This window comes from Musa acuminata, chromosome BXJ1-11 (genome assembly GCF_036884655.1).
Source record: "Musa acuminata AAA Group cultivar baxijiao chromosome BXJ1-11, Cavendish_Baxijiao_AAA, whole genome shotgun sequence".
Taxonomy (NCBI): domain Eukaryota; kingdom Viridiplantae; phylum Streptophyta; class Magnoliopsida; order Zingiberales; family Musaceae; genus Musa; species Musa acuminata.
Genome location: NC_088337.1, coordinates 11603907 through 11631738, shown reverse-complemented (window position 1 = coordinate 11631738; position 27832 = coordinate 11603907). Strand labels below are relative to the sequence as shown.

At 39.9% G+C, this 27832-nt stretch overlaps 1 protein-coding gene across 3 annotated transcripts in view; it reads left to right on the top strand.

The window, feature by feature from the left end:
• Window positions 1–26552, top strand: part of LOC135597211 (uncharacterized) — a 47386-nt gene extending 20834 nt beyond the window's left edge. The window contains exons 7-12 of one of the 3 annotated variants that reach the window (XM_065089859.1): window positions 14275–14308; window positions 22475–22575; window positions 23669–23728; window positions 23864–24061; window positions 24156–24248; window positions 26245–26552. In XM_065089859.1, coding sequence (XP_064945931.1) covers window positions 14275–14308; window positions 22475–22575; window positions 23669–23728; window positions 23864–24061; window positions 24156–24245 — 483 coding nt within the window. In that variant the 3' untranslated portion in view covers window positions 24246–24248; window positions 26245–26552. Of the gene's footprint in view, window positions 1–14274; window positions 14309–22474; window positions 22576–23668; window positions 23729–23863; window positions 24062–24155; window positions 24249–25379; window positions 26159–26244 lie in introns of those variants that run through there. The other 2 variants (XM_065089858.1, XM_065089860.1) reach the window with 2 other exon arrangements.
• The last annotated feature ends 1280 nt before the right edge of the window (window positions 26553–27832 follow it).

Genomic DNA, 27832 nt, shown 5'->3' with positions numbered 1-27832 from the left:
TGAGGAAGAGGTTACTTATGCTAATCATGGTTTGTATTGTATTGCAACATAGCTTACAAGTATCCTATATGGTTGAGGATGAAAGTTGGGTGAGAAAGAATGTGTTTCACATTAAATGCACTTCTCATGACAAGGTGTGCTTGGTGATCATCGATAGTGGCAGCTTTGAGAATGTGGTATCTTTGGAGATGGTGCAGAAGCTAAAGTTGGACACAATCCCTCATCGACATCCTTACGAATTATGTTGGCTGCAAAAAGGAAATGACATTAAGGTAATTAAAAGATGTTTAGTTTCGTTTTCTATTGACTAGTATTATAAAGATGAAGTATGGTGTGATGTTGCTCCTATGGATGCTTGTCATTTGCTGTTGGGTAGACCTTGGTATTATGATAGAAGAGTGTTGTATGATGGCTACAAACATACTTATTCTTTTAAGGTGAATGAAAAGAAGATTATTTTAGCTCCATTGTAATCTTCTGAAATCAGTGCACCAAAGAAGGAAGTTAGTGCTTTTATGTCCTATGGTAAATGCAAAGGTGAATTAGATAAGGGTTGTCATGTTTTAACTCTAGTGGTAGTAGAGGAGAACGAACAACACAAGGAGACACCAACAATCATGAAACTAATCCTGGAGGAGTTTCAAGATGATGTACCAAAAGAGATTCCACATGGCCTTCCACCTTTAAGAGGCATCCAACATCATATTGATCTTATTCCGGGAGCTATTCTACCTAACAAGGCAGCCTACAGAATGAGTCCTAAGGAGCATGAAGAACTTCAAAGGCAAGTGGATGAATTGGTAAAAAAAGGGTTAATTCGGGAGAGCACGAGTCCTTGTATGGTTCCAGCCTTGTTGGTGCCTAAAAAGGATGGTTCTTGGAGAATGTGTGTAGACAGCCGCACCATCAACAAAATTACAGTGGATTATCGTTTTCCCATTCCAAGGTTATATGATTTACTTAATCAATTGTGTGGTGCTTCTATTTTCTCTAAAATTGATTTGAGGAGTGGCTATCACCAAATAAGAATGAGGCCTGAAGATGAGTGAAAAACAACATTTAAAACTAGAGAAGACTTATATGAATGGTTGGTTATACTATTTGGGCTATCTATTGCTCATATCACTTTTATGAGATTTATGAATCACATACTTAAGCCTTGCATTGAGACTTTTATTGTGGTTTACTTTGACGATATATTGGTGTACAGCAAGAGCGAAGAGGAGCATATAAATCATCTTAAAGAGATATTTTTTATTTTAAGACAACAAAAGCTTTATGCTAATATAAAAAAAGTGTGATTTTTTTAGTCATTGTGTGGTGTTTTTGGGGTATGTTGTTTCAGAAAATGGAATATCAAAGTAAGGCAGAAGCTATTCTCAATTGGCCAACACTTGCTTCATTGCCTGATGTGAGGAGTTTCCATAACTTAACTTCCTTTTACAGAAGATTCATTAAGGGTTTTAGCTCTATTGTCGCTCCAATCACCGAATGCTTGAAATGTGATAAATTTAAATAGACTAGTGAGGCTAATGATGCTCTTGAGCTTTTGAAAAGAAAAGTGATCGAAGCTCCTATCTTAGTACTTCCTAATTTTGATAAGGTGTTTGAAGTTAAATGTGATGCATCTAATATGAGAATTGGTGCTGTTTTGAGTCAAGATGGAAAGCCTATTGCTTTTTTTTAGCGAGAAGCTGAATGATACAAGAAGAAAATATTCTACTAATGACAAGGAGTTTTATGCTTATCGAGCTTTATCTCATTGGAGTTGGTATCTTCTTACCAAACCATTTGTACTATATTCTGATCATAAGATATTAAAGTTCATTAATCACCAACATAAGCTAAACAAGAGGTATGCAGCTTGGGTAGAGTTCTTGCAATCTTATAATTTTACAATCAAGCACAAATCTAGTGTTCAAAACGTAGTTGTTGATGCATTGAGCAGAAAGCATTTTTTATTATCAGCAATGGAAGTTAAAGTGGTTGGATTTGAGACATTCAAAGATCTTTATGAGAATGATGTGGATTTTGGCTCAATATGACATAATTGCAAATCAGGTTCCTTTCAATAATTTTCTATCTTTGATGGTTTTCTTTTTCGAGCTAATGCATTGTGTGTTCCATCTTGTTCTTTGAGACAAGTAATTCTAGCTGAAGCTCATGGAGGTGTTTTAGGAGGATATTTCGGTTGGGACAAGACTCTAGCTCTTGTTCAATCAAATTTCTATTAGCCTAAGATGTTCAAAGATGTTGAGAGACATGTAAAGCAATGTCGAGTGTGTCATTTGTCAAAAACAAGAAGTCAAAATTCTGGTTTGTACGCTCCATTACTAGTGCCAAATGCTCAATGGGAGGATGTGAGTCTTGATTTCGTTTTGAGACTGCCAATAACTCAAAGGAACAAGGATTCTATATGGTTGTTGTTGACAGATTTTCAAAAATATATCACTTTGTTCCCTACAATAAATTAAATGATGCATCTTATATTGCTGATTTATGTTTTAAGAAAATTATTAAATTGCATGGTATTCCAAGAACTATGGTGTTTGATCGAGACTCTAAATTTCTTAGTCATTTTTAGAGAACTCTTTGGAGGAAACTGGACACTTATTTGAATTTCAGCAGCTCGTATCATCCAGAAACCGATGGACAAACTGAGGTAACGAACAGAAGCTTGGGAAACTTAGGAGCTATATTGGCAAGAACATTAAGCAATGAGATCTCATTCTTCCACAAATTGAGTTTGCCTATAATCATTCCATGCATTATAGTATTGGTAAGAGTCATTTTGAGGTTGTTTATGGTGCTAATCCTACTGGTCCTTTGGACTTGGTCTCTTATTCGACAACTAAGCAATTTAGTGAAGATGTTGATAAGAGATTTAAGCAGATAAAGAAGCTACATGAGGGTGTTAAAGTAACCATAGAAATGCAAAATGAGAGGTACATGCAAGCTGCCAACAAACATAGAAAACATGTGGAGTTTAATGCAGTTGATTTGGTCTGGATTCATCTAAGGAGGGAGAGGTTTTAATCGGGCAAATTTGGAAAATTGAAACCAAAGGTTGATGATCCATTCAAGGTGCTTAAGAGAATTGACAAAAATACTTATGAGATCGAGCTACCTGAAGATTACGGAGTGTCCCCAACAATTAATGTGACTGATTTAAGTCCTTTTCATAATCATGTTGACGAAACAAATAAGGACTTGAGGACAAGTGTTTTTCAAACAGAGGAGATTGACATAGGAGTGCCTAATTTGCTACAATATACTCGTATGGACCTTGTTGATGCTATGGTATATTTTCAGCCCACAATGTTGCCTCATAGTTTTCAACTTAGCCCACTCAGATATGACAGCTCATGAGCACATTCTTTGAATAAAGTTACAGCTGTTTCAAGGTGCTTTTATTCATGACCAAGGAATGCATTAAAGAAGTTAGTTACGAGTTGTAAAACACTTAATTTCGAAATTTCCTATGCATGAAGGGTTGTTTTATGCATTAGTACTTATTTTGGTGTTTAGGGGTTAGAAAAAACTTTAGAAATTGATGATATTGGCAGAAGCTCTCTTGGAGTGCTCTTTTAAACTCTGTATCTCTTGGATGTGTCCTTGAGTGGTGAGTCTTTTGTTTTTAGTTCTGTATCCTTGTTTATTATTTATGGGGAGGTGATCTTTTTGTATCCCTTTGTGATTTTAAACTTGGTGGTGAGCTTTCTTTTCGATCTTCTTAAAGTTTTATTGTGAGTTCGTTCCTTTCCTAATATCGACTTTCTTCCGAAATCCATTCTGCATTACCCCCTGGTATCAAAGGCTGTCGCCCTCAGTTCAAATAGTTCAGAATCCAGCTGCGACGATGAGGAGTCGTAAGGTCCTCGGATGGGAGCAATGCGTTTGTTGAATGCATTGCAGGGTCAAGTGGGGGAGAACTTGAAGGCAAAGCCATAGAAAGCGGGGAGTAGCGAGCTGATTACGTGGACATTAAGCTCAATGGCCAAACAACCCGTGCAATGGTGGACAGGGTGCTACCAATAACTTTATTGCCGACCGAGAAGCAAAGTGACTTGGGCTGATCTTGGAGAAGAACCCAAGTCGGATGAAGGCGGTGAATTCGGAGGCCAACAGGATCTCCGAGCTGGCAAAGGGAGTCCCTATCAAGATTGAAACATGGAACGGGAGCACAAACATGATGGCGGTGCCACTGGATGACTTCTAAGTGATTCTCGGAATGGAGTTCATGCACGCGGCGAAGTTGGTGCCAATGCCGTTCCTAAACTCCCTATATATGATGCGAGGTGACGACCCCTGTGTGGTTCCCATCTCCGGAGAGGAACTAAGGACCCCTAAAAAATATCGACATTACAATTGAAGAAAGGGGTACTAAAAGGTGAATTAACATTCATAACTACTGTAAAGCTAAAGCCACTTGATGGGGAGGCCATTCATGAACCTACTATGGTGGTGAACGTTCTGAAGGAGTTCATAGATGTTATGCCACTTGAGTTGTCGAAAACTCTACCGCCACGTAAAGGCGTGGATCATCATATTGAGTTGAAGCCGGGAGTGAAGCCTCCAGCGAGACCACCATACCGCATGTCCCCTCCAGAGTTGGCAGAGCTCAAAAAGCAGTTAGATGAACTGCTAAGTGGTGGTCTTATCCGCAGTTCCAAAGCACCATTTTGTCACGGACAAAACTGTAAACGGGGTGTTTGATGTAATGCTCATGTATGTCCGTGTCTTTCGGTTTTGTTCATGCATTGCACAGTATGTAAAGGGTTGGTAGTAGGCTTAGCTACCCCATTTTCTTTGGTTTTGGTGGTCGTATTAGGCTTGCAAACAAAGGTTGTGTCATGTGGGTACTTGTGGGGATTTTGGTCTGTAGTGGATCATTTTAGACCATTTGTTGTACGACCGTTCAGAGCTTATGAAGTCTGTTTGTAATTTGCATTGGTTATGAAGTGTTTATTGAAATGATGGCTTGTGGATCCCGAGTAAGTCGCTTTCTCTAACCCGTTTTATCTTTTGTAGGTCTTAAGGGACCATAGGAGGTTTCGAGGAGGTTGACCTATACGGACGGACACGCAAGGGTGCTGCACGACTTAGGCAAGACTAGCTAAGTGTGTGACATATGATATCAGAGCGGGACAAGCACACATAGAAACACTTGGCATGCAAACGTGGGAGACCTAGCGGGGTTGCGTTGAAGGCAGCCAGTATGCTCGACCATTCGGGGGAAACGAGCATGGAGATGTAGGGAAAAGGAGTCGCTTAGAGGAGTGGGCATCTGAGATTGGCATTCAGAGGAATGGCCAACCCTTCACACAAGAGGCACCACGAGGACAAGTAAGCTGTGAAGAATGCGTAGCGCACAAAAGTTGGGATGGCTGAGTTCGAGCTATGGCTTGACGTTGGCAAACATACATGATAGTGCTCAAGGCAAGCGAGGTGCTTGGTAAAGGATAAGACCATGCAAGGTGGAATAGGTTATTCATCGACCGAAAGAGTTATGCAAAGCTTATAGAGGTGAGGGGAATTGCTAACTCGAAGAATTCGGTACTCATGCAAGGGCTTGTATGCGAACGATGAAATGTTCGTGGCCATCCTAAGGCGACCGAAACTCGGTGCCATGGAGTATTGAAACTTTCTCTTCGGCATGAGAAGGATATATCCGTATGAAGCTTAAGTATGTAGTGAGTTCAGCATATTGCTAGGTCTTGAGAGGTGCAGCAAGGGTTGTATTGGCGAGGAGTCCCAATCTAGTAAGTGCATTTGCAGGGGCAGAACAATGCACAGTTTGTTCAACAAGACGGAGTAGTCCAAGGGGATGGTGGTCTTCGAAACTTCCAGAGGAAAGGATGTGAAGAGAGAAGTTGCTTCAATGGGACAGATACCTTGGAGGGATAAGTCCCGGTTCTCCAGAGAGAGAATCATGTGCAACGGACCGCACATGTTGAGGAGTACCTCAAGACAACAACCCCACAAAGCTCAACGAACCGAGTGAGTGGTAAGGAGTTATCGCATGATCTTGCAGGAGGTAATGCATTGATGGATGTATTGCGAGATCAAGTAGGGGAGTAACTCGAGGCAACACAAATTGAAGGCACACTTAGAGCCGTTATGGAGATCAAACTTAATGGAGGGCTGACCCGTGGAATGGTGGGCGCGAGGGCCACCATCAGCTCAATGCTAATCGAGGAGCGGAGCAACTTGGGTGCAACGTGGTGAAGGACCCAAGCCGCATTAAGGGAGTTGCCATAGAAGATGGAACATGGAGCGGAGGCACGAAGCTTTCTTTGGACAAAGGTCAAGGACATGAACTCTTGCAAAGACAAGAGTGGGATCATGTCGTTCCATGAGTCCCTCATTCTAATGGAGCAGACTCATCCTGCATGGTGCCAAGGATGAAGGGAGCTTCGAGGCACATGCACCTTATTTCGGAGAAGCATTTGACGGAGGAACTAAGGCTACTCAACTTGCGGAGGCGAAGTTGGCTTTGGAAGGCCTTGACACGGGGCAAGAGGACGCAGAGGTGGGTGCTATTGAAGAATATGCTACAGTGCTGCCATTCAAGTTGTCATGAAGGAAACGGTGCACAGCGGAGATTGTGTTGGTGGGGGCAGAGGCCCAAGATCCAGACAATAGTGTATTATTTTCAGTGAAGTCGGTAGATTTCGGGAGCTACTAGGCGATGATTGTCCTAAAGCGGTGCTTCGTCTGGGTGTGACTCGAGAGCGGGTGGACGAAGGTCGATTGCTAAAGGAGCAAATACAATCGAAAGTGGAAGAGACCCTGCGATGTGTTGGTAGAGGCCACACATGAAGGAATCACAATATGAGTTCATCCCACAAGGATCATAATGTAATAGAGATGTCATCAAGAGGCGACATGGTGCAGCGGATCATGGTGGAACAGTTCGTGGCAATGCGATACACACGAAACTAGTCCCGCTAGAGACTAGATCATACAGAGGTATGATCGGGAGCTACTAGGAGCTCCACTTTGGTAAACAACACGACGGTAAGAAAAGCTATGAATTCAAGGAGTGCATGCCATGGTATCGTAGAGGCGTGTCTTCCGTGCGTGCATCAAATTTTACATTGGATAAAAGCCTTGGTTATCGGCATATGGGTTGTGTACCACCGTGGGAGAATATCGAATGCAAGTACCAGTGAGTCCAATGGGGGGAGACTTGATCATGCAGAGGTATAAACGGAGCGGTTGGAGAGTTGGACTGCTCTAGATCTCATATTCGCTTAAGGGAGCCCGACAAGTCAAAGGACAAGGTCGAGTAAGCGAACGTTGCTGCCAAGGAAGCTAAGGAGAACAGAATCGGTGCGAACCCTGCAACATGATGGCGGAGGCCATGCATGGGAGTTATAGTCTGTCTTTCTATCGACTAAGGGGAACTGCTCGGAGAACGTAGAGTTGTTGAAGTAGGGGGTCGAAAGGGGCGAGGAAGCGATGACGAGTCCAGAGGGACATAGCTACCTAAAAAACCAGCGAGTCCCATGGGGGAATTTGATCATACAGAGGTATGATCAGAGCAGCTGGAGAGTTAGACTGCTTCAGAGCTCATATTCGCTTAAGGGAGCTTAGCAAGTTAGAGGACAAGGCCGAGTAAGTGAACGTTGCCACCAAGGAAGCTAAGGAGAACAGAATCGGTGCGAACCCTGCAACATGATGGCGGAGGCCATGTATAAGAGTTGCAGTCTGTCTTTCCATCGACCAAGGGGAATTACTTAGAGAACACAGAGGTGTTGAAGCAGGGGGTCGATAGGGGTGAGGAAGCGACGATGAGTCTAGAGGGACTTAGCTACCCAAAACCAAGCATCAGTTAAATTGAAGGTAGACTCGGAGAAGTGCCATAGTGCTACAGAGGCATATCTACTGATTGCGAAGAAAGGGACGCAGATGCGAGGTGACGGATAGTAGGGCCATGGGCATGACAGCGCCATGGTACCGCAAAGGCGGGACTTCCGTGAAGTCATCAATCTCTTGCTCTCATGGAGGGAGAGCGCTTAGTCGTGAAAGGGGCCGAGAAGGTGGAGAATGCAGAGGCAAACTTTAAGTACCGAGACAAGGTTGAAGGGCAGAGACTAGGGAACTTCATAAGACCGGTGTCAACGAATTTCTTATCAAGATAGTCGAAAGTGAAGGACTCGGGTCGATACAAGAGTGCTCAACCAAGGAACGAAGTAGATAGTACGCGGTGCTGTACCTTTACAACTCAAAGTAGGCGGCAAAGATGATGGAGAAGACGGTACAATCTCAGATGCGACCAAAACTATTAGAGACTTGCTCCAAGTTAGGGTGAAAACTTTTGCATTCTAGAAGTTCGATGGCATTGAGAAGGTGAATCACAGTAGCTAATTCAACGCAAGGAGTGTAAACACTTTGAGTGCTTCAGAAGTGTGAGCAAAGAGTAGGCGAAGTCAAGTAACCTTTGCCTTCTCAACTCTTAAGAGAATGGGCGAAACCGAGAACCCCAAATCTCTTATCTATCCAATAAAAGAGCTCCGCACAGGTTCAAAGGCCCTTCGAAGAAACCGAATGAAAGACAATAGTTGTCAAATCCTCACCAATGGTGATCAATGCTACTGAGAGTAGATTATTCGCTTCATTTCCCAACAGAATGCTAATCGAAAGTGGAAGTGATGCGAACCTACTTGGAAGTGACGACTAAGTGGAAGAAGAATCGATGGGCAAATTTTATGGAGGAAGGACCCAAAAACTTTAAAGTCTGCGAAGCGATGCTCGTTAAAGCTCCAACAAGCATCCACCTAGTTCAAGCGGCATGAAGCATTTGAGAGGCTAGCGTGTACTAAGGATGGTCTTTTCCTTCATTTGAGGGATCCGCAGGAAACAATAGGGATCAACATAACTCAGTCGACCCTACACCAGAGTCAAAGTCATTGGCGAGTTGAAGCAGCATGGCGGATCAAAGTTCGACTACTCAACAACAACGGCGGAGTCCAGTTGGGAGCCAAGAGGCGCATTGCAACTAGAGCAGAAGATTGAAGACTCAGCAAAGGCGAGGAGATGCAGCGTCTGCAAAGGCTTCGACGAGGACATCGAAGGAATAAGTGTGGGAGATGTCACGGACAAAACTATAAATGAGGTGTTTGATGTAATGCTCATGTATGTCCGTGTCTTTCAATTTTGTTCATGCTTTGCACAGCATGTAAAGGGTTGGCAATAGGCTTAACAACCCCATTTTCTTTGGTTTTGGTGGCTGCAAACAAAGGTTGTGTCATGTGGGCATTTGCGGGGATTTCGATATGTAGTGAACTATTTTGGATCCTTTGTTGTGCGACCATTCAGAGCTTGTGAAGTCTGTTTGTAATTTGCATTAGTTATGAAGTGTTTACTGAAATGATTGCTTGTCGATCCCGAGTGAGACACTTTCTTTAACCTGTTTTCTCTTTTGTAGGTCTAAGGGATCATAGGAGGTTTCGGGGAGGCTGACCTTTGCGGACGGACATGCAAGGGTGCCGCACTACTTAGGCAAAACCAGCTAAGTGCGTGACAATTCGGAGCTCTAGTTCTCTTCCAAAAGAAACAAGATGGGAGCCTCCGACTATGCGTCGACTATTGAGCCCTCAACAATGTGACGGTGAAGAACAAGTATCCCATCCCGCTCATCGTGGACTTGTTCGACCAACTAGGCAAAGCAAAATATTTATCTAAACTCGACCTTCGGTCGGGGTATTGGCAGGTGTGCATTGCTGAAGGTGACGAAGCGAAGACTACTTGCGTGACCAGGTATGGAGCGTTTAAGTTCTTGGTGATGCCTTTCGGCTTAACCAACGCTCAGGCTACATTTTGCACTCTTATGAATCAATTATTTAAGGAGTATTTAGACAAGTTTGTGGTCGTCTACTTAGACGATATTGTCGTCTACAACCAAACGCTCGAGAAGCATATCAAGCACCTTCAGACAATTTTCAAGGTTCTTATGGAGAACACTTTGTTCTTGAAAAGGGAGAAGTGCTACTTAGGCGAAAATCTTATTTTTGGGGCATCGAATCAGTGATGGTTCTATTCGGATGGACAAAATCAAAGGTGCAAGCTGTTGTGGAATGACGAACTCTAAAGGTGCTGGAGCTGAGATCCTTCCTTGGTTTCGTCAACTACTATTAGTGCTTCATAGTTGGGTATTCAAAGCGCGCAGCTCCACTGACAGAGCTATTGAAGGAGCAACATTAGAGATGGTTCAACAAATATGAAGCGACATTCCAAGATCTAAAGGTTGTGTTAGAAAAACTGATGCTCAAATTGTCGGACTATGGGGAGCCCTTTGAAGTCCATACAGATGCTTCAGACTTCATTATTGGGGGAGTACTCATACAGGAGGGTCACCCGGTGGCCTACGAGAGCCGCAAGCTCAACGAGACCGAGCGGCGGTATCCAGTGCATGAGAAGGAGATGACAATGGTAGTCTAATGTCTATGAGTTTGGCGGCACTACCTTCTCAGATCACGATTTGTGCTGAGGACGGAGAACTTCGCTTTAAGTTGCTTCCAAACTCAAAGAAACTCTTCCCAAAGCAAGCACGATAGTAGGACTTCCTAGCTGAATTTGATATGACAATAGAGTACAAGCCCGGAAGAGCAAATGTCGTAGCCGATGCATTGAGCCAGAAAGTAGAGTGGGTGAATGCCATGCAGTTGGAGGGCGGAGGCCAAGCAAGTCAGCTGCACTGCAACTTCCTTTCCAGGATCAGAGATGGACTGTACAGTGATCCCCAAGCAAAAACCCTGATGCACCTAATCAAAGAAGACAAGACACGACGATTTCGGGTCCAGGAGGGACTCGTCTACACAAAAGGGAATACAGTTTATGTTCCTTGCGTGAACTCTTGAGAGAGTGTCACGATTCCCTTTGGGCAGGACATCCGGGCATTCATCGAACATTGGCTCTCATGGAGAGGGTCTTCTATTGGCCGAAGATGGGGACCGATGTGGAGGAATATGTTCGAATATGCCTTACTTGCCAACTAGATAAGGTGGAGCAGCGGAAGCTAGTGGGAGTTTTGGAGCTGTTGCCCGTATCAGAAAGGCCGTGGGAGAGCATTTCCTTGGACTTCATATCGAGCTTGTCGGTAGTAGGGGGACTCGGATCGATACTCGTGGTGGTCGATCGATTTTCAAAATATGCAACTTTCATTGCTGCACCTCTACACTATTCAGTAGAGGAGGCGGCCAAACTGATGGTGAAGAATGTGGTAAAGTATTGGGGAGTCTCGCATAATATCATTAGTGATCGAGACGCTCGGTTCTTGGGACGATTCTGGACCGAGCTATTTAAATTATTGGGGTCTAAGTTATACTTCTCCACAAGCCTCAACCCCCAAACGGATGGCCAAACTAAAAGGATAAACCCGCTCCTTGAGCAATATCTTCGGCACTACGTGAGTGCCAACCAACGAGATTGGGTGAAGCTGTTGGACATAGTCCAATTCTCCTACAACTTGTAGCGGAGCTCTACGTCCAACAAGAGCCCCTTCGAGATCATTATAGGACAACCGTCGACTCCTCACACCTTGGCTATCGGGTATACTGGGAGTAGTCCATCAACATATCACTTTGCAAAATAATGGCACCGAAATGCAGATATTGCGTGGGCTTACTTAGAGAAGGCGACCAAAAAATTGAAGAAGTGGGCAGACTTAGAAAGGCGACTGCAAGAGTTCAAAGTCGGCGATTTGGTGTTGGTGAAGCTCCAACCAGCATCACTCCAATTCTTTAGGCACAAAGTACACAAAGGATTGGTGCGCAAGTATGAATGACCCTTCCCAATTATCAGTAGGGTGGGCAACATCTCCTATAAGTTGCAACTACTGGCATGGCTCAAAATTCATAATGTTTTTCACGCTAGCAATTTAAAAGTCTCTCATTCAGATCCGCAAGATGCTTCCCGAAGTGTTCCAACTCGGCTACCCCCAACCAGAGCCTCCTACGAGAAGTGAGTTGAAACCATTTTAGCGGATCGCAAGATAAAGCTACCAAATGGAGTTGAGCAGATCGAGTACTTGGTGAAGTGGCGAAAGCTTCCCCGAACCGAAGCCAGTTGGGAGCTCGAAGATGCCCTACGACATGAAGCAGTAGTCATAAAAAACTATCAACAAGCGTCGATGAGGGCATCGATAGTAAGTGAGGGAGATTGTCACGAACGGTCATCACGCACCCGCAACAACTTTGTTCAACGAACCGTTGGTTTTGCTTGAAAAATGTAAGCAACGATAGGTAGTGCTGCAATGCGATCGCTCGTCGCGTCGGGCCAAACTGCCCCAAAATGGCTTAGTTTTCGCGTTCCATGACCTGTTTTCTGTAGACCGCACCCTCACGCAAAACGTTAGCCATCTCAGCACCCTGGAAACCCCCGGGTGGCACCAGGGGTAATGGGGCTTCGGGGTAGTGTTGGGCGTTAAACAATCTTCACAAGTTCGCACGTTAACTTAATGGGAACTTACCTTTGTTTGCGGACTTGCAACTGTTCGTGCAACCCTCTATAGTCCCTGTTTTCTCCTTCCTCTCTTTTCTCTCTTGCACTCAAGGTGCTCGCTGAATTGCTTGTAAAGCTTCCCTCTTCGCGAGACGTCGGGACTTGTCCGTCGCTCGTTTTCAAACTAATCATCTTTTTGTTTTACAGGTCCTTTGGGACTTGTACGAGGTTGCAATTAAGCTGACCCTTTACGGACGTATATGTTGCAAAAGTGTCTCATGACTTACGCAATATCAGCTACGTCCGAGGAGTTGGCGCAAGGGTGCTTTACGACTTAGGCAACTCCAGCTAAGTCCGTGACTTTGCCCCAAGGGTGCCTCACGACTCAGGCAATTCTAGCTATGTCCGTGACAAGACGGTATCATTCGGTATTGTAATATGTGATATATAGGCGTACCGCTTGGTACACCCTGGCGTACCACTTGGTACGATGTACTATACATAGCAAAGCTTGATACACTGGTACGGTACGAAATTTTAAACCTTGATGTGAAGAATGCTATACTAAGCTAGCATGTTACTGGCATGGCATGTGCCAGCCAAATTTAAGTCATGATCATTTATCATAGGAGGTTTATTTAAATTGGTATGTGGTGAATTAACATATTGTTATCTTGGGGATGTGCTGTTGTTGCATCTTACCAATTTGAGAACATCATTGTGATTAATTTGGATAATATAGCAGGTGCAAAAGATATAAGGGTTATGAGGGAGGACTACAGTTTGAGCCAAAGGCTTATGAGAGTACAGATTTCATTTTACTGTGGATTATGGTAGTAACCATGAGCAATGACTTCAGTTTGAGTCAAATGTTTATGAAGTTAGGGATCTTTGATTTACAAAAGATCATGGTATAAACAAAATTTTTTTTCTCATGACTTCTTAGTATTGACCTTGACAATGTTCAAAGGAAGAACTTAACAATAATGATGTATTTTCAAATAAGAAGGGTCATATGAAATTATAGCTCAAAGGGTCATTATTCGTTAAGTTAAAGAAATTATTGCTCAAATGTTTTGCACTTGCATAGTCTTATTAAGTTGAAAGACATTATTGCTCAAATGAAATGCTAGTTTCAAAAGGAACCTATTGCTCAAATATAATTCTAGTATGACAAGCAGTTTCTGATTCAGTAAAAGCAACTGTTGATTAAAATAAAATAATAAAGCTTGTGCTTGTAAATCCTAATAAATAATACTATGATCCATTCTACCATCTTGTGCATTTTTATGCTGTAGGTCTGACTTGCTACAAGACTGTTATCATGCAAGCTTTTTATACTATATAAGAGTTATTGGAGAGCAAAAGTTATGCACAGCTGTTAAGAGATGATTAAATTGTCATGTGAATCCTTTAAGAAGTTGAATTAAGCTAGGTGTCAAAGTCGGTCAATTTAATTCTCACATGAGGTATATAAACAGTAGTCGTTGATGGCAATGTGAATTTAGGGGAGAAGTGTTTAGATGATATGGAAGTTGGCATCATGTCTATAAAAAAAAGAAACATTATATTTATGAGATATAACAAATCCAATTTAAGGAAGAAATTCTTGGGAAGAAAAACAGAATAATATTTTATTTCAATCTGTAAAATTGATTGGACCAATGCACAGAAACACTGCTGGTTCATAATATTATTATTTAATGACATGCATGTTTCAGATACTTTAGATTTATATTCAAGATCATGTTGATTGGGTATCTAGTGTCGAAGTTCTTATGGAAATTTTTCAAAATTTCAATCAAAGTTATTTTGTCTTGACTGTAGGCACCAGAGTTACTTGCAACGTTATTTAACATAGGTACACATGTCTGCCCTAACTTTTTTTTCCATTTCAGAATTTAATATGAACTTCTTTCTTTTGGTTATTTCTGTACTCTATCGTATTAAAATTGCTTTGTCTGGAAGATCCGGTGTTATTGTATGGTCATGGCATGCAAGCTCATCGATTTGGCAAATCCTGAAATTGGAAAATCAGGATGCAATGGCTTCTTGAGTTTTAATTGCATTTAGAGAACATGAACTCATGGTAATTAAGCAGCATCACTAACTTATCGATCCCAAACTACATTTGTTTAATAACTAAACATAATAAAGAATGATGACGATTTAATGTTAAAGAAAATGGAAGGTACTAGTACGAATTCGTGAACCACATTTGTTGTTTAATACAAAGGATAAAGAGTAAGAAGTATAAGTTAACTATGTCTTCTTTAATCAACATTTGTACGAGCCAATTGTATCTACATGATTTAGCCAGATATTTTTATTTTAAATTGTTGAATCTCGGATTTTGATGATGAAACCAATTGATAGTGTTTATGATTTGATTTGCGTTTTGAGTGACGCAGGATGCTTCGATCAGGGTGAGACAATTAAAACAGGAAGAATCATGTAGGGCCGGAGAAAAACATGTCAGAAGATTGGACGTCGAGCCGAAGGATCGGTCGACATATTGGCAGAAGGCTTCGAGCCATGAGTTCGGGCATCAGGCCAAGAAGAGTGAAAATTGTGCCAAGTAAATTGGAGTTGCGGAGGTCAACTGGTTGATTGAGCAATAGGCTGCAAGAGAGGGCGATGCGCCGAAGATTCGGACGAAGCGCCGATAAACCAATGACATGCCGGACAAAACTTGATTTGCTTTGTAATAATTGTCTAGATTGAAGTAGGTTTTATATGTACAGGATTAACTACGATAGAAAGACATAAAGCAAAATGAAGTCCCGGAGTCAAGAACGCGATTTCCTTGGGAGTTCGAGAGTTCGTCGGAAGTTCTGCTGGAATTGACCGAGAAGTCCAGGAGCTTGCCAAAAAAGCTTGTTGGAACTCGCCAAGAAGATCGTCGTGAAGTCTAGGAGCTTGCCGGGAGTCCGCTGGAACATTGCCGAGAGATCGTCGGAAGTTCGCCGAAAGATTGTCGGAAGCTCGCTGGAAGAAACCTAGACTTACGGACTTGTTTAGCTTAGTAAATGTCTTAAATTTCGTAGTTAGCACATAATTAGGATTGGAATTGGGCCAACTCAATTAGGGACCAGTTGGGCTCATGTATGGACTGTGTTGGGCCCAATGAAAGGCCCAAACAATGACCCAACAGGTGGCACCGTCGTGGCACAGTCTCCGAGACTGTGTCAGGCGGTGGTATCACCAGTCTGGGCGGTGGTACCGCTCAGACATAGTCTCCTAGGCGATGGTACTGCCCAGCGACAGTGCTGCAGGCGGTGGTACCGCTAGGACCTGGGAAACCCGGGATGAGACAGTTTTAGGTTCCAAGTTTGAATCAACTTGAGGCCTATAAATATCCCTCTCATCCCTGGTTAACTTACACAAGCATAGAGAGCTTAAAAGTGGGAAAACGCTGTTGCAATCACTTGAGAGATACCCTCCTCTAGTCTAAGTTTAGAATTTTGTTTAGGAGGAGTGAGTGCTTGTAAAGGTTGTCTCCTAAACTTGTGAAAAGGGGAAGAGAGGTGTAAAAGGTGGTTGGTCTTCGCCTATTGAAGGAAGACTGATAGTGGATGTCGGTGGCTTCGACGGAAGAGGAATCAGTGGAGTGGATGTAGGTCACGACGACCGAACCACTATAAATCGGTTTGCATTCTTGTTTTGTTTTTAATTCTCATATTGCAAATTGATTTACTTTGCTCGTTACATTCTTGCAAACGTTTTAAAGTTAAACACCTTCCGAGATCGATTTTAATCGTACGAAGATTTTATGAAACCGACGTTTTTACCGCTTCACTAATTCACCCCCCCTGTTAGTGCCGACTCGTTCTTAACAATTGGTATCAGAGCCATGTTTTTCTCGTTTGGTTTAACACCTAAAGAGAAATGACTCTTTTCGGTTTTTAAAAGGGTCACTCTCTCATTCGTTCTCTCATGTTCAATGAGACGGACTTCAAATATTGAAAAACTCGAATGAGAGTTTTCTTTCTTTGTTGAATCTCGATTTATGGAATATAAACAAATTTAGTTTTCAAAATTCTTCTCTTCCAATGAACGATTGGAATAAGTTGGAGAAGAAGACTTTTTCTTTAAATGCAAAGGCTATGAATGTCTTATTTTGCACTTTAGACAAAAATGAATTTAATCGAATTTCTATGTGTGAAATGACTTTTGATATTTGACACACTCTTGAAATCACACACGAAGGCACGAATATAGTTAAAGAGTCTAAAGTCAATCTGTTAATGCATGATTTTGAACTTTTTCGAATGAAGCCAAGCGAAACCGTTGTTGACATGTACACTCATTTTACGGATATCGTCAATGGTTTAAAAGCTCTTGGTAAAAGTTTTTCGAATTTTGAACTCGTTAATAAGATCTTAATATCTCTTTCTAAAAATTGGGAATCAAAAGTAACAGCAATACAAGAATAAAGGATTTAAATAAATTTTCACTTGAAGAATTTATCGGGTCCTTCATGACCTATGAAATAACTCATGATGCACTTGACGAACATGAGAACCACCTTCCAAAGAACAGGAAGGATTTGACACTTCGAACAATAGAATACCACTCGAGTGATGACTCAAGTGATGATGATGATGACCTTGAACTTCTCACAATAAATCTTAAAAAACTCTTAAAACAAGAATCAAAGAATAAAAACAAACTTAAAAAGAATGCAACTACTTGCTATGAACGCAAGAAGAAGAAAGCACTTTAGGACGAAACGAGTACCTCCGAAGAAGAGGAGTAAACCGATGAAGACGAAACAACAAACTTCGCTTTGGTGACTCTCGACAATGAGGTAAAATACTCAAACAAAACCCCCTTAGTTTATTTTGAAATTACTTGATGCATTTCATATGTTGCTTTTAAATTAGTATATAAAATATAAAATATAAATAAATAAATAAAAGGGGATCATGCTTTTCCTTTTCTAGCTAATTTTGAAAATGAGAATGATAATTGCATGCTTTATGAAAATACGACAAAATATTAGATTTAAATCTAATCCTATGTATGTTTTTAAGAAAAAATAATGTGTATCTAAATTGATGATTTTTGATTTTGATTGAAAATACTTTATGAAATCATGTTTAATGATATCATGCTTAATGAGTTTATAATTTGAAATTATGAATGTTATACCTTGAAAACTTGAAACCATGTTTTGATTTCATGCCCAAAGTAGTGATGTATAATGATCATGCTTAATAAGTTTATATTTCGAAATTATGCATGATAATTTTTATGATTTATGGATTATCGATCTTTGCCGTAATGAAAATTCCTTTTCGGTTTTAAACGTTGATGCATGTTTTTATTTGGCATAAATGAAAAAGACATACTTCTATAAAATAAATCACATGAATTGAAACAACTAAAAAGAGAAAAGCATTTTTCTTGAAATTTTTTTTTTCTCTATCTTATCGATTTTTCACTAAGAGATTGATAAAATTGTTTATGTTATTTTGAATATCTTAAAAGTAATTTTGATGATTTAACGATTTGAATTTGAATGAGCTTTATCTTGATTTTAAGAGATTTATAACTTGAGATTTCTTATGCATGAATCAAGATATTATATCATTTGATCTCCTATGTTTCTTTTTGCCATTTATAAAAGGAAGAGATTTGTTGAAATAAATCATGCCTTGTGATATTTATGATTTGATATTAATATCTTTCATGTCATGATTTTCATGTGACACCTTTGTATTTTTATGATGACTTAAACATTTACACCATTATGTTCTTCCCTTTTTTTTTCTTATTTACAATGATAAAAGGGGGAAAGAAAATAGCTAGCATCTCAAGAGAATCAAATTTGCTAGCTTGAATGATAAACTTAGGCATGTTATAGCTCCCAAATGCATAAATTATTTTTATACATTTTTTAGGTCATGATCTTGATTTCTCGAAGTTTGGACTTGATCTCTTATTTTTTATGATTGAAATAATGATTGGAAAATTGATGTAATTATGAATGATGATTTGTGCATGCAATGATAAAATATTCATGATGAAAAATTGTTTTGACATTTATGACTTGATTTTTCATCTTTGTTATTTATCCTTGTCACGATTTGAAGATTGTAGTAAAGGGAAATGAATTATACTATTGTATTATTATTCCCCTCTTTTTGCCAATGATAAAGGGGGAGAAAGAATTGCTAGCGTGCACATCATGAAAAGAGGCAAACTTGCTAGCTTGCTGCTCATTTCAAAAGAAAAGCAAGAAGTACTATCTTGTAAATCTCAAGAGAAATAATGTTTGCTAAGTTACACATTTCAAGAAGATGTAAAAATAGTCTATCTTTCGCTTCTTAAAAGATATAAAATTTTGCTAACTTTCATATGTGTAAAATTGCTAGCTTGCATAATCTAAAATGATATAAATTTGCTAGTTTGCATGTTCTAAAATATTGTAAAATTCACTAGCTTGCATGATGTAGAACTTGCTATCTTGAACATCACTAAGAAGTGATATCTTGCCTATCTCAAGAAGCAAAACATACTAACTTGTACATCTAGCAAAATTTACAAACTTGCAAAACTCAAAATTTTTGCTAGCTTTCATGTAAAATGATGTAAAATTTTGCTAGCTTGCGCTTTGCCAAGGAAGCAAAAAATTGCACTTCTCAAAAGAGAAGAAAATTACTAGCTTGCATGAAGATAAAATTGGAGATTATATTTATTTTACAATGATTTGAACTTGTATGTCTAAAAACTTGATAGTTGCATTTCTCTTTTTTGTTGATGACAAAGGGGGAGAAGTATGATGTTATGCATAAGTTTATGATAACATGTTGCTTGGATTTTTGAATCCAAGAGTTCTATCAATATGACATATTGATAGGGGGAGTTTGTTTAAACTCCGTCATCAATTGGTTGTCATCATAAAAAAGGGAGAGATTGTTGAATCTCGAATTTTGATAATGAAACCAATTGATAGTGTTTATGATTTGATCTGCGTTTTGAGTGACGTAGGATGCTTCGATTAGGGTGAGACAATTAAAGCAGGAAGAATCATGTTGGGCCGGAGAAAAATATGTTAGAAGATTAGACGTCGAGCCGAAGGATCGGTCGACGTATCTGCAGAAGGCTTTGGGCCATGAGTTCGGGCATCGGGCCAAGAAGAGCGGAAATTACGCTAAGTAAATCGAAGTTGCGGAGGTCAACTGGCCGATTGGGCAATAGGCCGTAAGAGAGGGCGATACGCCGAAGATTCGGACGAAGCGCCGATAAACCAATGACATGCCGGACAACACTTGATTTGCTTTATAATAATTGTCTAGATCGAAGTAGGTTTTATGTGTGCAGGATTAACTACGATAGCAAGACATAAAGCAAAATGAAGTCCCGGAGTCAAGAACGAGATTTCCTTGGGAGTTCGAGAGTTCGTTGGAAGTCCGGACATTCGTCGGAAGTTCTGTCGGAATTGATCGAGAAGTCCAGGAGCTTGCCAAAGAAACTCGTTGGAACTCGCTAAGAAGATCATCGTGAAGTCCAGGAGCTTACCGGGAGTCCGTTGGAACATTGCCGAGAGATCGTCGGAAGTTCGCCGGAAGATCGCCGGAAGCTCGCAGGAAGAAACCTAGACTTACGGACTTGTTTAGCTTAGTAAATGTCTTAAATTTCGTAGTTAGCACATAATTAGGATTGGAATTGGGCCAACCCAATTAAGGACCAGTTGGGCCCATGTATGGATTGTGTTGGGCCCAATGAAAGGCCCAAATAGTGACCCAACAGGTGGCATCGTCATGGCACAGTCTCCGAGACTGTGTCAGGCGGTGGTACCGTCAATCTGGGTGGTGGTATCGCCCAGACATAGTCTACTAAGCGGTGGTACCGCCGGACTGGGTGGTGGTATCGCCCAGTGACAGTGCTGTAGGCGATGGTACCTCCCAGCACAGGCGGTGGTACCGCTAGGACTCGGGAAACCCGGGATGAGACATTTTTAGGCTCTAAGTTTGAATCAACTTGAGGCCTATAAATATCCCTCTCATCCCTGGTGCACAGAGAGCTTAAAAGTGGGAAAACGCTGTTGCAATTACTTGAGAGATCCCGTCCTCTAGTTTAAGTTTAGAATTCTGTTTAGGAGGAGTGAGTGCTTGTAAAGGTTGTCTCCTAAACCTGTGAAAACGAGAAGAGGGGTGTAAAAGGTGGTTGGTCTTCGCCTATTGAAGGAAGACCGATAGTGGATGCCGGTGGCTTCGACGGAAGAGGAATCAGTGGAGTGGATGTAGGTCATGACAACTGAACCACTATAAATCGGTTTGCATTCTTGTTCTACTTTTAATTCTCATATTGTAAACTGATTTACTTACTTTGCTCATTACATTCTTGCAAACGTTTTAAAGTTAAACACCTTCCGAGATCGGTTTAAATCGTATGAAGATTTTACGAAACCGACGTTTTATCTTATTGTTTTCTTTTTCATTACATTCTTATTGTTTTCTTTTTCTTTTTCAATTTACCTCTATCTCTCTCAACATGTCTTAATCAACTCATCTCATTTATTCATGACACTTATAGGTTTTGTTTGAACACATCTATTACAACTAGAACAATTTTCTGTCATTTTATCTTCTATCAGGAATATATCTAATTGTTTGCAAATGTAGAAATTTCATATTCCTTCTTTCTAGTGCGTTTACAGAGCAGCCTCATGTCTATTGTATCTTCTAAAGCTAAACAAGTTATTAAAACTAAAATCTTTCTATCTTCTTTTCTTCTCTTTCTTTTATTTACCAGCTAATGCCTCATGTGTACTCGTAAGGTGTAATTTAGTGCAGAGGAATAGAGGATCCATCTAGTTATGAAATCCTAGATCAAGGGTATTCATACCCATCTTTTCTCTTGGTCTCTCTCAGCATAACAAGCAACTGGTGGTTAGCATCAACAGGATGGAAGCTTCTCCATCTCTTCTTCACTGGACTAGCTGATTCCAGTTTAAATAATCTGAGCCCAGCCTATTTTTTCTGAGTTCAATACATTCCCCCTACCAACACCCATGTACAATTGTGTGAACACGAGTCCAATAGGGTGATCGGATAATTCAAATATCATAGGTACTAGCACTGACCAGTACTATGCTACTCAGTACCCTCTAAAAAAAGGGGAACCAAGTAGAGTAGGAAAGAGGCATACCCACTGTCTGGTTTCTTGTTGTCTTGGACTGAGAATCTTCGAGAGAAGCCTGCCTTTTCTTTATCCCTGTGAGACAAACCTTAAATCCTGCATTTCAAGGCCTTGAGCCTTAAAATCTTAAATGTAAAAAATAGCTGTCAATGGTATATTACCAAATGGTGTCTGATTTATTGTTCTGGGATGCCATTTGAGTCTAGAATAGCCTAATTTCTAAACTAATAATAGCTTTCTTTAAATGTAACTATCTTTCTCTTGCGCTGATATTGTTGATTGCACTACATAGCAAAACTTCAAATGCTCTCTCGTCTTTCCTGTCCATTTTTTCATTTCTTATTTCTTTGTCCTGTTAACATTGCTTATTTAATTTGTTTTAGATGCTTTATCATGTCTGATTGAGTAGCAGTTCCTTTTTTCAATAGTTGTTCTGATGAGACATCATCTACCTTAAAGTCAAACTCTATATTGATCCGTAATTTATTATTATTTTATACACGATCTGCTTTGTTATCTCTAAAATATTGGATCTTTGTCCATAAGTCCCAAACACTACAATATGCATGCAAGGAGTCTTCAATGACAACAAGAAAAGGTCCTAGCATGCTTTATATTTCTTGTCTGTAATGTCTCCTTTCATAAATTATTATGTTTAAGCTGTTACTAACAGATTAAAATCCAAATTTCTTTTGTGTTTTAGTTGGTTTTGTGACACTAAATCTTGTATCTTAACTTCTCTCTTGCATAGATGCACTTCTACCGAGTCATAGTATGAAAAACCACATGAAAGCTTAACAGCTTGCATTTAAGTTCTACAAACTTGGTAATTCCTTTTCAACATTTTAAGGCATTTGCATTTTCTTGGCTTTTATAGGTTCAACAATTCTTCTTCGCAAACTTCCATCTATATTTGATGGAACTGCAAGATTGAAAGCACAACCACAAGATCACACTAAAGCTACTATGGCTCCAAAGGTAATGAAGGGTGGAAATGAAAGTTGATGGCTTAAGCAATCAAATTGCTTTTTTTTTATTTTGTTTCAGATTTGATTTTTGGTTGATTTTTAGCAAGCCTTTGGAATAGGAAATGGAAAGTTGATTTTGTTTCAAAAGGTTCATTTTGGGTCAGCTTATTAGGCTTGGATCTGCATGTAATATTCATCAATGATGTTTCCAGGGAAGAAAATTTTTCTGATAAATAGCACATCAGAAAACCCTGTTGATGGGTAAACATCATGGTCAATAATTTGAATATAGAGGAGGTGCAGCAAATCTATGGAGCCATATATACATTCAGATACAAATCTTGGTGTTAAAATCAATGTTGATATACAAATTTATAAAAGTGACATTTTCCTGAATTATTACATGCAAAAGCTGCAGCAGATTATGACCAATACAAATACCAAACTGTGACATTTTTAGATGCAAAAACTGCAATGTCAGAAGTTTGAAGGTGCTTTGTCAGCAAAAAGAAGACTGTAAGGAAGGCTCCCATAAGTGAATCTAAGGTTCAGAAAGCTTAATTGAGGGGGATAATTGGTAAGAGATGAAAGTATTTGAATGAAATAAAGAAGAAGACACGAAAAGTGGATATCATCATCCATCTTGGTTAACATGGTTCTATGTTAGATACAATTAGGTCAAAGAGTCAAACAAGCCACGAAGAGGCTAAAAGATAAATGTATAAGGAACTGTTATAGATAGTAGCTGTTGATACTACCCAGTATGCTGAAGCAAGTAAACCAACTTTGTGCTGGCAACCATAAATTAATTTTTATAAAGATCTAGGTTACCTTATATTATCTTCAGATCATCTGAAATAAATTTTCAAAAAGCTTTGGTTGGTTATTTATGAAGTTTAAGAAATAAAAATGCAAAAGCTGTTTGACATTAGTTTTTGGCTCTCTTTTGATATAATAAATAGTCAAGCTTGATATTAATTGAAGGCTTAACTCTTTAGTTTCTGTTTAATACCTTTGCTGAGGTATCTCTATTGAAGTTAGTAATTTTAGAATGTCCTTACATTACACACAGTGATACCTCATCCTTTATTTCCTTTTTATAGTTAAGCAATGATGAATCATGGCTATCATTTGACCAAGAAGCTAAAGTGATACATAACAAGGTAAAGTTGATGTGTACATATTTATAAGTGATTATGAATCCACTTCTCATGGATTTCATTCACAGGTAAACATGGCAAGGTAAATATGATGAGTTTCAGTACATCTGTATTAGTGACTACGATACACTTCTCCAGGTACGGGCATTTGCAGGGTGGCCAGGAACTCGGGCCAAATTTCAAGTCATTGACATGAATGGTCATCCCAATGATCTTGAGATAAAAATCATCACCACAAGGGTTTCTGATGCTTCTGGCTCAAAGGAAAGCAGAGATGAGATAACTTTTGTTGGAAGTGCATTGTTGGTTCCATGTGCCGGACATTCTTGGCTTGAGGTCTCTCTCTCTCTATTACACGTTCACACTTCACATTTGAACCTTTGTTTGGTAAACCATTATCTGATGATCCTTTTGCTGTTAACTTTACCAGATACTGGAGCTCCAGCCTCCAGGAAAGAAGGCAATGAGCGCTCGTGATTTTTGGAATGGCTTGCGGGGTCAGAAGCTGAAGCTACTGTAGGAGGTTATTCCAAAACTTTGCTATTACATGCAAAAGTTTCTCACTTTTTCTTTATTTCCGTTGGCCAACTGCATTTTCAGTTGTTTTCATTGGTCAGAAATTAGAAATGTGCAGCTCTTCTCATGACATGGCCTGACCTCATATCCAAGTTCCAATTTGTTATTGTCCCTAGCTTGTTAAAATAACCTTGCTTGAGGCTTCGTTGAAGGCTTCATATCTGAACAAAATTTCATTCATCTCTTCCATATTCTTTTACTGAAGAAAGTTCAACCTCCATGACTGCAGAGCTGGAGTTTTTTTAGATGTTATCGATGGTTCTTGTGCTTTTGATATCCGATGTTTCAAATTCTCTTCTTTTTGATGGACCAATGTTTTCTATGTTGCTGAAACAAAAAAGAAAAAAAAACTGTTATACTCTTGTTCTATGATCTTCACATCTATTCAGCACTTCAATGTTCACAACATTGGTACGACTTTCCAGCACAAGGGTCTCTTTTACTTTTAAATTTGAAACTACTATCAGTCTACCTGCTCTAAATTTTTATCTGCATTTTGTATAAACAACAAGTTCATTTTGGTGTTGTATGTCAAGGTTTACAAAACCGTTCGCTCTGGTTTGGTATAGGAGGATTTTATCAGTTTGACAGCTTCCTGACATGTAAATCAGGATAAACCAAATAGTATGCTCTGTACAGGACATGTACCAACTGATACGGGACTTCTACTGTTCAATACACTCAGTGCAGCATTTGCATCGCTCGGTATAGGACTTGTATCAGATAGTAACTTTATAATTTTTCAGTTTCTTTTCAGTTTTTTTTTGAACTCGTCGTGCACTGGTACATTGACACATGGTATGCCTATACCTGAAACTAAAAACCTTATTAGATATGCTCACAAGCACACATCAAATATAGATCTTATCTTTAATGGTAGTTTGGTTTTCCATCTTCTATTGGTTGTTCCATTCAAGATTTTTAATTTCGAATCATATCGCTCGTATCTAGCGGTACGTATTGATTCGCCAGTAGACTAGTATACGGACCGCTCGCTACTTGGTGATACCGTCGATTGGGATTGTTTTCGTCTTATTACCACACGAAATTGATTAGTGAGATCGTCGTTGTCTCGTAGGTATTAACCGAGGGAGAAGGAAGAAGAGGGAGAAGGAGAAGAAAAGGGAAAATATGGAGATTCGGCGTCGCTCTCCCTCAACGATATCGATCCGTCGTCGCCCTCTACCGCCAGGCGTCGTAGATGAGATGTTGCCTTCTCCTTGTCTGAGGCGACGACTTTTCCTCATCCGTGTGGAGCCTCGACGACTTTGCGGGAAGAAGAAATGAGACGACGTTGCGGGAAGCCTCGATGACTTTTCCTCATCTTGTTTTGGATCAAGCATAACTTGGGCCCCTTCATGTGCTAAGTAAGAATATGGAACTGATTGAAGTTTGTTATAATGATTTGTGGACTCCCTACCATCATTCTTACAGAAAGAGAAGACAGGCAATATGGTTGTTCTCTTGGGATGAGAAGCCACACTTATCTTGGCACCTTCAACACCTGCCCACAGTTCATGCAATCAATTCTCTGCTCCATGAGGCCAAACCCCTGGAGAACTTGAGATTGGAGGCAAATTCTTCATGTGGGTGTTTTTACCATGATTAGTTCCACATTTGGTGTCTGCTATGTTTTCGTTTTTTGCTTTCTGCAAAAAGGAAAACTACAATTTACCAGAGCAGGTGGAAAACTCTCCCCCATCCCATGTTTATTGTTTAGAATAAAGTCTTCTTCAATCTTAATTATGTTACCTAATTTAACCACAATTCTGTGAGGAACAACAAGAACATGATTCAAGAAAAAGAGTGGCCTAATACATTGCTAGAATATTCTATATAACATGAGATTATAAGAAACTGATGGTTGCTATAGACTGAATGCTCTTATGCTTGCTTCTTAACTGCCTTCAGTTGCTCTCTCTATTACATCCCTTCTTTTGTAGGTCGACACCATGGGACACTAAACATGACAAGCATTCCAGAAGTTTCATGGTAGTGGAAGTTTACATTTATCTCTTGTTTCAGATATAAAGAAGGAAACCAACTCTTGTCATAAGTAAACATGACAAACCTTTCCACAAGTTTCATGGTAGAGGAAGTTTAGAAGACCATTCATCTTTTGTTTGAAATATAAAGAAGCAAAACAAGACGCAAGATTTTATTTGTTGATGAACACAAGAGAATAGCTAAGTCTTGATGTCAATTGTGTAAGAAGTGGCTATCATGGATCCGAGCGATGAAATAACGGGAAATTTATTATGGTTGTCATCTTGCGTAGACATTTACTTCTCAACATGTGTATGTTCTTCTCACTTCATCTCCGAGCAAATCGATGTGACATTTCTTCGTCCAGTGGTGGAGGAGGAATGTGAACTTCTCCTAGTCAATGTATGAGCAAGTAGACTTGATACATCAACCTTGGACCATACGATGATAATATCAAATAATTGTTATTTACTGGTAAAGCTTGCAGTATGTGCGCAAGAAAGACCCTATCATGACACGAGCTCCTAAGGTAGATTTAGACTCTGATTATTCGACGATCGAATAACTTGAGCATCAGAACAATCTTGTTGAATGTGAACGTTCTCTTGCCCGGAAATCCCCACGCTATTTCTTGTAAGTTGAACATTCGAGTTACATGTTTCTTCATCCATCCATCTGACACGAGTGAGCTATAGGTTTGTGCCTGGTTGAGTCCGTTTTTGTGAAGCGTAAGAAACAACTATATTAAACATTAACTAGTCATATATGTTGCCCACATTCAGTCCAAGGTAGGCTTTATCAGCCCAGAGCTTACCCTCTCTTAATCTAATCCTAATTCATATTAAAAGGGGGGTGTGGTGGCTATAAAAATAAGCACAAAAGAGCAACAACGAGGGCAGCATGACACATTTTGGCAGCAGCAAAATGGAGGAGAAAAAGACAGAAATCTAAGGAGAAAGAAATGGAAGAAAATAAGGATAATACAGAGAGACAGTTCTCAATTACTTGGGGAGAATTAAGGAAGATTTAAATTTTGAACACAGTGACGTGATCCTTGTATCACAGTTATTCTCTTGTGATTGTTGCTAGGGTTTTGGGCAAAAGATTGAGATTTGTATATTCATTATTTTTATAGTGGATTATTTCTAGTTTGCCTTATGGTTTTTACCCTTCACATTAGAGGGGTTTTCCACGTATATCTTGGTGTTATATTTGATTGTGATTCCATTTAATTCCGTTGCGTATTATAGCTTACTAGTATTTATTCATATATAAAAGTTTATTTCTCTTTATATCCCATCAGCTGGTATCAGAGCAGGGTTGTGGTGATTTAATATTTGTATTTGAACATAGAGGCCAGTAATGTTTCTTGCATGATTAGTTTAAATGGAAACAATTGGATGATATAGAAACCAAGAATGGAAGATATCTTGTATTGCAATGATTTGTATGGACCTTTGCAGGGGGATAGTGCAAAACCCACAACTATGACAGATGATGAGTGAAAGAGGTTAGATCGAAAAACAGTTGGGTTTATTCGATAGT